General features: G+C 32.6%; 2 protein-coding genes across 5 annotated transcripts in view; both read right to left on the minus strand.

Annotated features, from left to right (window-relative positions):
- LOC109325420 (G-type lectin S-receptor-like serine/threonine-protein kinase At1g34300) overlaps window positions 1567–12614 on the minus strand; it is a 25640-nt gene continuing 14592 nt past the window's right edge. Inside the window, exons 1-2 of one of the 2 annotated variants that reach the window (XM_019557791.1) lie at window positions 1663–4274; window positions 1567–1618 (exon numbers count right to left, since the gene is read on the minus strand). In XM_019557791.1, coding sequence (XP_019413336.1) covers window positions 1677–4196 — 2520 coding nt within the window. In that variant the 5' untranslated portion in view covers window positions 4197–4274 and the 3' untranslated portion in view covers window positions 1567–1618; window positions 1663–1676. Of the gene's footprint in view, window positions 4275–12614 lie in introns of those variants that run through there. The other variant, XM_019557790.1, reaches the window with a different exon arrangement.
- LOC109325422 lies at window positions 7600–9934 on the minus strand. 3 transcript variants are annotated; one of them, XM_019557795.1, is made up of 3 exons: window positions 9862–9934; window positions 9784–9826; window positions 7600–8118 (listed from the first exon to the last, which is right to left on the minus strand). In XM_019557795.1, the coding sequence occupies exon 3, from the start codon at window positions 8095–8097 to the stop codon at window positions 7783–7785; it is 315 nt and encodes a 104-aa protein (XP_019413340.1). In that variant the 5' UTR covers window positions 8098–8118; window positions 9784–9826; window positions 9862–9934; the 3' UTR covers window positions 7600–7782. The 3 variants fall into 3 exon arrangements, with proteins under 3 accessions (XP_019413340.1, XP_019413339.1, XP_019413338.1); XM_019557794.1 differs by having other exon boundaries at window positions 7600–8121; XM_019557793.1 differs by lacking the exons at window positions 9784–9826; window positions 9862–9934 and adding an exon at window positions 8230–8358 and having other exon boundaries at window positions 7603–8121.

Here is a 12614-nt window from a genome sequence, read left to right on the forward strand (position 1 = left end):
TTAGAATTAATGACAGGTTTACCTATCCTTCTGCTCAGGTTAAGGAAAAAATAAATATAAGTTAACAAAATCCTAACATATTTTATATCTTTATCTGTTTATACTCTTCTTGCTATTAATAAGGAGATTGAATATGAAAAAAACATAGTGTAATAATTTTTTATTCATTCATATTTAACTATCATGACTCTTTGAATATAAGTAATATAAATAAGGAGTACATTCTACTAATTGTATATAAATTTCTACCCTAGCTATAATATAATATTATATTCATTGATTATTATACTATATATTAATCTTGTCTTATTTTACTCTTACTAATAATTTATACTTTTCAACTTATGCCTTATTATTTTCCAAAAATTAAATGTACAGTAAACTTTATATTATTATTTAATTCAATTTATAACTTTTATTTATGAAAGTATAGTATAACTAATTTATGAATTAAAAAATGTGGATTGATGAACACTAACTAAATATATCATTATTTATATCTTCTATTTTTTTAATCTATATGTTTTTTATTAAATATTAATATATAATTATAATATATGCAATGTCATTTTAAAATTTCATGCAGAGTTAGTATTTTATCAATAACTTCATTTCTATTATCTATATTTAAAAGCTAATGATAATCAAATATAATTAATAAATAGTGTAATGACAATATAAAAATCCCTTAGAACATAGGTGCATATATTTTCCCTCTTAATATAAAATATTAAATCTATTAAATTAAAAAATAGCAGGTCGACAATCATGTAATAGCTCTTAAATAGCTAATATATAAAGTGGGTATGTGTAGTGAAATCATATTTTTTGAGACTTTTCTCTCAAATTAACACCACACCTTTGCATTCATTCTTCCGGAGCTGGAAATGCCTCACTCCACATAAATTTAATATCAGCCAACCACCACTTAATATTCATTAAATTGTTTGTTAATACAAAAATCCTTTAATAATTAAAATAAAACTGGCTAATCAATGATCCTTTTGAAGAAATTAAAGATTAAAGTTTTAGCCCAAAAACAAACATATTCCATCTATGATGGAAAGAATTTCTATTTCAGTTCACATTTTGATGAATTAACTTAACCAAATAATAATCTATGTATAAATATCAATAATCTTTCTACTAAGATGAAGTTCATAAATTGTATGGGACACTGAAACAATGAACTGATAAGTTTCAATAGTACAGAAATAAAACTCCTTCATAATATGGCTATATACATTAAGCAATAGGTTAAGGAATTGAATACAGTTGATGGCTGCAACTCTGGATATGCAATCCCCTATTTTAAACTGATACACAATGATCATGAAAAAAGAAAGACAAAGGTAATATACAAAGTATATTATCAATAGAATAACATATTATACGGAGCCACATCTTCTCTCCTAAACTCTTTATTACTCCATATGCCCCTAATTTTTCATTAGTCAGACAAATAAAACATAAATTAAATATATATTAACTTTACATTTCTGACCAATGAAAAAGAAATGTACATAGAATGGTAAAAAGTTTGGGACAGAAAATGTGCTCCCATATTATACATGAAAATTGACCAGCAAAGCTTACTTTTGCTGTTCCAGCATTAAACCTCAAGTGAATATTACTGAGTTTATTCTTGTGTTTAATCATAACTGAAGTGGTTTCAATCATGGTACTGATTGTAAAAGGGATGAAGTGGCTTTGTCGGTGTTCTTTCCCGAGGCAAAGGTCGAAACGCTGCTAATATGGAACGATGATGACGATGAGGGAACATGGGGTGAAGCTGCAACCGTCGAGAATGCACTGGCATTGCTACTTATGAATGTGCTGGTTCCACTAACAGGTCCTTCCATCACTGACTTTGGAGCAGGTGGCTTCTCAATCTCCATTACCCCTTCTAGCATTTGGACCACTCGGCTCATCATCGGTCTTTGAGATGGCTGCTCTTGGATGCACCAAAAGCTTGCTTGAATCGCTCTTCCAACTTGCTCCATATCAACTTCTTGATCAGCTAATCTTTTGTCCACAATTGCATCAATGTTGCCTTTCTCGAACTCTTCGTACGCCCAAATGGAGTACTTTTTCCGATTTGTTTCATCTGATACTTCAAAATTCCTCCTCCCACTCACAATCTCTAGCAAAACCATGCCATAACTGTACACGTCGGATTTCGATGTTATAGGAAGATTTGCAATCCACTCTGGAGCTAAATATCCTCTGGTACCTCTCACACTTGTCAAGGTCCGGTGCCTATGGTCCTTGGGACTTACAAGTTTGGCGAGGCCAAAATCTGAGACTTTAGCAATGTAACTACCATCCAAGAGAATGTTTTCAGGTTTTATATCACAATGGACAATGCAGTCACGACATTCCTCGTGAAGGTATGTGATGCCCCTAGCAGTGCCCAAGGCAATGCTGTATCGATGCTCCCAATTCAACAATTTTCCTGAATGTTCTTCTGACAAGAACAGACAGTTATCAAGAGAACTGTTTTTCATGAACTCATAAACTAAAAGCCTGTGGCGCCCTTCCGAGCAAAAGCCAATGAGCCTCACCAAATTCAGATGATGAGTGCTACTTATAGTAGCAACTTCCATCCTAAACTGTTTCTCACCTTGCTCAATGCCCTCAAGTTGCTTCACTGCAACAACAGTTTTATTCACTAGAACTCCTCTGTACACGGCACCGAAACCACCAGCTCCAAGCTTCTCCTTGAACCCTTTTGTCGAGCGCTGAAGCTCCTTGTATGAAAACTGAACCGGTGCACCTGAAGCATACTCAAGTAGAGCATATTGAGTAGACAATCCACCAAACCTCTTGCTGTTCTTACAGCACCAAATCCATAGCCCACCTTCTAAGGCAACCAAACCTACAAGGGTACCAAAAATGACAACCACAACAACCCAAGCTGGTACACCTGTACTCTTCTCCTTAGCGGTCTCCCCTAACGAGGGTGCCGGATTTGGCTCCACTGGAGGACAAACCTTAACATAAGAAGTACTCGGCAATGCTGGATTATGATAACCACTGACAAAATCTTCCGACTTTATATAACACTGTCCCGTGCCATCAGACAAGGAAGTAGAAGCAAAACAAGCACCGGATCCCGAAAGACAATTCCCTCTACAAGCCGATATACCAATGTAAAACACCTGTGACTCACTCTCAGGTGGATAAGTCAAGAACTGAGCATGATCCATTGTCAACATAGTCGCACTCCCTTGACAACTATCAAGACTCACCTTCCTCCTACACCCTCTCCGACTATCATTCGGATCAACCATCTCAAAATTCTGAGACGGGCAACCGCAAATCGGATTCGAATCGTTATAACTACAAATACCATAATTCCCACAATAAGCGTAAACATCACATTGATCCTGAACAGCAGCCCACCCAGGAGTAGAACTTCCACTACCCTTAGAAGTGCTATAAATCCTCAAGTTCCCATCTTTATCCAATTTCAAAACCCGCAAAACATTGCTCCCTTCGGCATAGTCACTACTATAGGCAACAACAACAGGAGTACTCAATTTTGCATCAGAAAGTTGCAAAATCCCAATAGATTGTAAACTCAACATAGGTTTGTTTAAACTAACATTAACAGAAGAATTCAACCCTTGATTATAGAACAATACACTATCATTCCACCTCAAAGTTAAGTTTCCATTATTGAGAAGAGTGAAAGAGTAAGAACCAGATCTGAGAGTATTACCAACACTGAAATTCTGAGAAGGTAAAATAGTATCTGTTGGTTGGTCAAACGTTGACCAGACTGTGGCGGTGCTGTTTGAAAGAACAAGGTTTCCGGTTTCTTCAAGAGTAGCAGAGGTGGCGCCAGTGGTGCCGGAGTCCCACACGGTGGCGCCGGAGCCGTTGACTAGGCGGAGGGATCCTGATTGGAGGAATTGGAACGACCCAGAAGAGTCAACGGCGGATTTTCCGGCAGACCAAACGACGGGGGAGCCGCCGGAGTAAACGATGGCGACGATGAAGGTGGGAGGGGTGGTGGGTGGGTTGGCGGGGACGAAGCCGAGAGAGAAAGTGGCGCTTTGTGAGGACCATGTTTGGTTTATGTTAGAGGCTGAGAGAGTAGAACCTGGGGAGATGGCGGCGGCGATGGTGGTGGTGGTGGCGGCGGTGATGAAAAGAAAGGTGAGGAACAAAGAGTGGGTTTTGAGGAACATGTTTGATGTTTTTTCTCTCTCTTTAATTAGTGTGAAAATCTGAAGATGATGTTTTTGTTGTGTTCATATTTGGTTCAGTGTTTGGTTCTGAGAATTAGATTATTATAGACAAAGGGAAAGATAAGACTTTGACTTGTTCTTGATAAGACCTTACCAATTTTCTAGTTGTATTATTGAAGCATGGACTTGAAATGTTGAATCTTCAAAATTGTTGATTACTCTTTTACTATTGAAAATGTTTGTTTTCAAACATTCAAGTTACTAGAACTTGTGAATTCTTCTTCTATTCTAATGTTAAATTTCATAAATTCTTCTTTTCTGATGGTCAAAATTATTTTCTGTTTATTTGCTTTTATATATGTAGGTTTAGAAACATTAATTATATAATTAATAAGTGATACCTTATGAGGACAATTTGACTACCAAGTTATACTGTTTGAAAATAATTTAAAACTGTCATTTAATCAACTCATACTTTTGTGTAAAATTTCATTTCAACCTACCATTGAAACTTTATATAAAGAAATAATTTTGAGTAGTTAACGAACTTTTAAAGTTGATTTAAAATGGTAATTTCCTTCTCAATTTTCTTTTATCTTTTATATTTGTTCTAGAATGATATTTGTTTAAGGTTACTTCACACATATTAAGAAATTATTTAAACTCTATTAGATTTCGACTTAAATATCTCTATTATTCCCTTGTATTAATTACATAATGTGTAACTTATACTTGGAAGATGCACTTGTTTATCATTATTAGCTTATTAATGATATAAAACAAAAGAGATGCAGTGGGTTGAGGTTAGAGAGAGAAACAGATAATTGTTGATGGTAATGATGTTGTCAACACCTTTAATGCGATGATAGCAATAAGAGATGACAATGGTTATGAGGGTTTAAAGCAAAAGATATGGATTGGTTGTAGATTGCAAAAAACTAAGGGGTTAATGTTTTCAAGCTAAGACAACAAGTGAGCATGGAAGTCAAAATCGCGAGCTTACTCGTGAGATCGTCCGATCTTACGAACTTCAACACCCAACCCGTGCTCGATCTCAGTTCTGGACACGGCTCCATGAGATCGTGTGGGATCGTCGTGTTGGAGCGTAGGATCGGTTGAATCGACGATCCCGTCGATCCCATATTCACTCTTCTCTGCCTCTTTCCATCTCTGTTGTCTCTCAATCTAGCACTGATTCGTAAGATGGATGAAAGAAGTAGAAAGATAGGAACACAAAAAGATCATCAGAACTTCTTGTTCTGGTTTTGAGATCCAGCACACAGCAGCCATGGTATGTTTCAAATGAAGGGAGGAAGAAAAACGGCTGAAAAGAGGAAGAAGAAGAAAAACGGCTGAAGGGAAAAGTTAGGAAACCCTAATGGGCAACCCTAGGGAAAAAATAAGGATTGGGCTGCATGGGCCTTTTTACAATCAGATTTAATCTTTAAAATATGGGTTTTTTTACAATCAGATTTATTCTTTAGAATATGGGTTATTTTACTAATTTATCATATTTAACTAGTATATCAAAAAATAAGGATTGGATTGTAATATGAGTTTTTTTTACAATCTTAATTTTATTCTTTAAAATACTGATTCTTTCACTAATTTATCTTATTTAGCTAGCATATCAAAAAATAAGGATTGGACTCTAATATGAGTTTTTTTTTCCAATCTTATTTTTTTTCTTTAAATATTTGGTTCTTTTACTAATTTATTCTATTTAGCTAGCATATCAAAAAATAAGGATTGGGTTGTAATATGAGGATTTTTACTAGCTTAATCTTATTCTTTTAAACATTGGTTTATTTAATAAATTAACCTATTATATATATATACACATATATATATATATATGAGTTTATACTTATATATTAATAAGTAGGATCTTACGAGTCGTGTTACGATCCTACGTTTATGATCTTTGACTCCCCTCCCGATCTTATGTAAAATCTCGATTTTAACTACCTTGCAAGTGAGTGGTGCTGGTGCATGAAGCTTTTCATATAGATACACGTCTTGGGGTTTCTTAAATCAGTGTAAAATGTATGCATTGACAGTGTAAAAATTTATACACAGTCAGTGCATCATCCACTATTCATTTGCAATACTTTTATTTAAAAGTCAATAATAATTAAAAATCAACAATGTAAAAAACTTTTACATTGTCAGTGTATATATCTTTTTCCTTTCTTAAATTGTGTAATAAGTATCACACAAATGAGAAAGATTTGGGAAACCACATAGTGTTTTAGGGAAAGTTTAATGTATAATTATTATATGAGTGTAAAATATATGCACCGTAAAGATTTATATACAGTCAATGTATCATTCATCTTTCATTTGCAATACTTTTATTTAAAAGTCAATAATAACTAAAAATCAATGGTGAATGATGTCGTGACAGTGTACTTTTACACCGTCGGTGTATATATCTTTTTCCCTTATATTTATATATATATATATATATATATATAATAATTTACCTCTACTCATTAATTTAAATCATTAGATTTTTCTATAATTAATTGCTAAAATGTGATTTAAATTTTTTAAATTTACTCTTAGAATAAATGAATCTCCTCTTATATATAATTATATATTTAAATAATTATTAATTAGATATGATGTCTTTCATATAAGGATGACTTATTATCATAAGATTGGATTTTTATACTACCAATCCATTCACTTTTTTTGGTAATGAATTAATTTCTTTCGGGTTTCGTGGTTGTCTCTCCCAATAAATGTCGCTCTCAAGAATCAAGCTATCGACCTTGAGAATCTCACAGAGCCATACACCACTAGACCAATGTCTTGTTGGTTCATAACACTAGTTAAGATAACATTAATTTAATTATCCATATAATTATTAAATAAGGATAAAATTGAAAACAAAAATTCTAACTAAGTCACCACTTTCTAAAACATTAATATTTTAAAAAAAGAACCGTAAAACAATCATAATTTTGAAATGGATATAGTTAAAAGATATTTGTTTTCAATAGAGAAAAATATAAGTAGAAAATAAATAAAACCAAATACTATAGAAAGTGAATAAAATCAAGTAAGATGAATTCAGCTGGGCTTCCAAGAAAGGAGAGTACAGCAAAACCATAGGCCCAACACTAATGCAAGGAAACATAGTTCCAAATATTAATCACATTTTATTTGCAGGAGAAAAGCAATACAATACTACTTTGGAAGGTTTAAAACCGACAATTACGCACCCCGAAATGATTAGTTCCTTAACCATAGACTAGGGAGATACCCTTGATAATACCAAAACAAAAAACAAAAGTAAACAATTTTTTCATGCAAATTTATAGCTGCTATCAATTTCTTAGAAAAACTATAAATTCAATTTGCAATTTGTAAATGGGAAGAGAAGCACTATAACAACTAGAAACAAAATATGTCTCACCTTAGAATTTCTTCATAGTTACAAATGGTTGAACTCTTTTACAAGAAAAACACAAGAGTTCAATTGCACCCATAACAACATTAGAAATAGGAAGATAAGTATATCATGCTCTAAACTATTCCACAAGAAAACTCCCTAGTCATATTATATCTCATTTTTCAACTAGGACTCCATTGGAACTTGATCAAAATTCCAATCTCGTACTCGATCCCTTGTCACTGCACGACTTCGCACAAGCCTAGGTGTACCAGGAATCCCATTGTTATTCGAAACGCTAGGCTGTGGGGCGACTTTCGATGATGATGGTGCAATAAAAGAGTGGCGTGTAGGTGGCGGGAGAGATAATTTCTTGTTTAAGCAAGCTGTAATAGCATTACATCTGCCTTCATTTTCTGCACTTGAAACAGAATAACTCCGGAAAGAATGTGAAGGTGACGGAGCATCCACGCTATGGCAAACAAGACATGCTAGACTCATTGTGGCTCTTTTGGCCTTCAGCTGCTGCATTTTACGCCAAAAATAAGACACGAGCATATTAGTAAACAAAGAAAAGATGCACATTAAATTTTTGAATGAGCATTAATTCTTATGTCAAATTCAAGCTGGTACCTTGAGAGCAGGATACAGCATGCAAAGTAAGGGAAGAAAGAACATTGTAATTAACCAATATGCATGAAAATTGAAAGATTTGAGATAAGGAGCGTCACATATATAAGCATTCATATACCAGAATTACGCCCTTGTTATGAGCATATTGTAAAGTAGGTTAGGCATTAGACACATTATCAAAAATAAACAAATAGATTGAATAGCTAACCTCAGAAAATTGTTTCACCCTCATCATTATTACCTATACTTCATATAAAGCTAGCAGCACATTTTAAACCCGAAAATATGAGATTAGTACATTGTGATGACAAAAATAAGATGACCCACCAATAGCATACACTTAGTGGCAAGATATTACTTATAAAGATATGTCCAAAGGACTATTAGAAAAATAAAGAGACTTCAAGCATATTTTTTTACTTGTACATTTTCTAAAGACAAGTATGCTAGCTGGTGCCCTAATGGTACTGGTCAAGAAATCAAAGATTAAAGGATTTTATTGAATATTACAATTTTTGAATTCCTAATATATTGGTATACACCACTTTTCAGTAAAAGATCTTCTATCATTGATTCCTTATGGCACTTATTATCGATACGCCGATACCCTTTCTTAAATATATAATCAAATATTTGTTTATTCCGGAGTTCATCCCGAAGCACTTCAAAGAATTTTTATTACAAACAATACATATCCATCATTGACATATATATGTTGCTTTCAAATGGTTTAGGAGTTTGAACAGTAAAAGAAGACAGAGAGAATGGAAAGAAATGTGTCAAAAGGTTAATAACTATTATCAATGCTTTCTGAAAAGTATCAGGTTTAGTGGTTGATAACCCAAAAAAAATAAACCAAGCAATAGAATTTCAATATTAAAGTCAAAACAAACCCAAGGCAGCATCACAATTTCGCCACACCTATTGGAGGGAAAAAAATAACAAAAAAACATCCAATTCACATTGCCTCTTGTTCCTTCTAACTACATCTGCAATATAAATTACTTCATAATTGTGGTTAAAATAAACCAAAGTGACCTTATCATTTTAGCATTAATTTTTCTACTCTTTTTTTCTTCCCTTTAGTTTTATTTATTCAAAACCACAACTCTCTATTCACAATTCTTCATTCACTGAAAACTCTCCTCTCAATCCTCCGCATCAAAATCAACTATTACCTCACATCAATTATAACCCAAAATAGAAACTATGTTAGGACTTTAGCACAAACCCCAAATTAACACTTGATTTGAATCTGAAACAATTTGAAATTAAAAAAATAATAAATTTCCCAGAACCCAAAACATTGTTAGAAATGATGAACAAACTATTAAAACCAACGACCCACAACACCATAACACAATAATCAATCATAAGGATCAGTCATGATGGGATCTGAGCAAAAATAATTGAAATTTAAAAGAATTCCCAAGTGGGTTTCGATTGAAACAGCTATTAACTACTTACACGCATAAATGAAAAGAAATCGTGAATAATAAATATATAACAAAAACATGAAATAGAAATCAATGGAGTTGGATTGAATAAACAAACCTCGTGGTATATGTGAAAGTGTGACCTAGAATTTGGAGAGAAAAGGATGAAGAGAATGATGAGAGAGAGAGAGAGAGAGAGAGAGATGCGATAAGATTCGAAGGCCCTTTAAGGAGGAGGAGCACTTTGCTGAGTGCAACTACATGTGTTGCAATTTCCGTTAAGCTATCCACCTATTATGTCATCATCATTTCTATTAATAATGAAAAGATATTTTATATCATCTTTGCACTCACATTAAGATTATTATTAACAATTGATTTGTATTAATATTTTTAGAAAACTAATAATTATTAGATATCAATCATAAATAATATAATAACATATAAAATTCATATATTTTTAATTCATATATTTTTCTCTTTATTTATTTATTAGTTATTGATTATTTTATTACATTATAAGACTGTTGATGATTTATTAACTATAAAAGAACTTGATACTAAATGTACATAAATATTGAATTTATAATATTATATTATAAATAAATAAGAATAAATTTTAGATATATACATTGGTTAAAAAATGAAAACAATTAATATGAATTATTGGATTAACGGTTAAGATTAAAAGATAACCAATATAATTTTTTAGAGTAAATTACACTCAAACCCCCTGAGTTTTAGTGAAATTACATAGATCACCCCTCCATTTTTGCACATACAAAAAAACTATGACTTTTATACATACATTACACTGACTACCATCGCATGATAAATAAGTATAATCTTTTAAATAAAAAGTGATGATAAGTGTAATTAAGTTAAACAAAATATGATATATTGCAGAGCAATCTCCAAATAGTATACGAGTCAATAGATTTTCATTATTTTTGGTTCAATATAATATGCATAAATAATTTTAAGGACATATTTAAATCACTCTTATACTATATTCTAACGAATAAAAATAATGGAAATGTATTGACTCAATTGTTATTTATTCTTGTTTCCACAATATATCATATTTTGTATAACTTAATTACATGTATCACCATTTTTGTTCAAAAAGTCGCACTTATTTCTCATAGAGGGTAGTCAGTGTGAGATGTGTAAAAAAAACAAATTTTTTTTGTAGGTGTAAATAATAGATGAGTGGTTTGTATAATTTCACTAAAACTCAGAATGTTTCAATGTAATTTAGTTTTTTATAAATATTCATGTGGTCACTAATTTTTTTAATCTTAATCATTTATGCTTGTATGACTCAAGTTTATTATTTTTTTAAAAATTATATGATAATTTTGAGTCACTCCATATATATAATATTAGATTTTTTTTAAGCATTATTATATCTCGAAATTCAATCTTTCTCCAACCCTATACATAATATTTAATATGAGACCTCATTCATGTATTACAATATCGGCGAAAATAATCAAGTTGGATTTTGCTTTAAATAGTTCGAGTCTAAATAGCATAAAACAACCTAAGCCTACATTTTTACATGTTTAATTTTTTGAAAACTAATTTAAAAGTATGGTATGACATATTAACCTATTTAAAGTTTATTGTGATATAATGCCTTTAAATATATCAAGATGTTTGTCTAAATAGAGTAACATGTCTAATTTTAAATATAATCATTTAACACTAAAAAATAAATTATATTTTTATACATTTTTATATTAAAACTTCATATATGATATGATTAAATAGGTGGACCTATTAGGTATAGTAAGTCTTTTAGAAGGCATAAATTTTGACCTTAAGTTAAATATATTTTCTAAAAAGTCTAAATCCGGTTTACTTACAAACAAAAATCTAATTTAACCTATTATAGGTAAGGTAATAGGCTTATGATAGACAATCTCACATATTTCCAGTCTAATTATAATTAATTTTCAAAATCTCTTTACAACTTACATAAAATATTTGTTTTAAATTTACATAATTATTATTTTCCTCATGATTAATTTTCTTTTATTATCTCTTATTAACTAGATGTTCTACCCCAGATAAATCCGAGTTATTCCAAACTCGTCCCAAACACATAACCAAAATGAATATCTCTCGTTCACACACTAGGGGCGGGCTGAACTCACTACAAGTGTCATTAATGCCTATGACTCACCATTAATGCATCGTTGACTCACTTTTAATGCATTTCTAACTCGTCATTAATGCGCCGCTAACATTCTACCTGCCCCCCGACATACCTCTATCGAATCCACCAAGTACTAGCCAATGGCCGGATGTCATGTCAGTCGCTCCAAACTCTATAAATAGGAGACCCACATATGAAGTATCAGATAATATTCATTCATTTATTATTTGCATTCATTGCTCTTGTTCTCACTTCCCTCTTATTTATTCTCACTTCTCTTTAGAAAATCACACACTGACTTGATCGTCGGAGAACCTTTTTAGGTACCTCCCCCGACGGGTCTAGAGAACACTATGATCAAGGCTCCTGATTTCTGCTGCTCAACTGTACACTCGATTCTAACCATACCTGATTAACATAAAAGAACATTGGTGTCGTTTGGGGATTACCTACAACATGGTGACCACCCGTAACCAAGCTTAACCCCTCAACCAAGCAAAACCAATCAGGCCAACTATTACAACCATCCTATGATACTCCTTCCATCGACCCTCCAGCACTAGTACAACCATCCTGCAAGCAAGTCGAAGTCATCCCCCAAACCCAACACCAGAAGCACCTACCACCCAACAACTTCTCCAAATGATCCAAACCCAAAGCTAGATTATACATCAACAAGGCCAACTATTAGCCGAATCCCGCCCAAAAAAACCCGAGCTTAGTAACAGGCCCCCTGGCCAGTTGCCGATGAGCACTCGACCGAGTCTATCGAAGCATCCCGACCT

The sequence above is a fragment of the Lupinus angustifolius genome, chromosome LG13 (assembly GCF_001865875.1).
Source record: "Lupinus angustifolius cultivar Tanjil chromosome LG13, LupAngTanjil_v1.0, whole genome shotgun sequence".
In the NCBI taxonomy this organism is placed as follows: domain Eukaryota; kingdom Viridiplantae; phylum Streptophyta; class Magnoliopsida; order Fabales; family Fabaceae; genus Lupinus; species Lupinus angustifolius.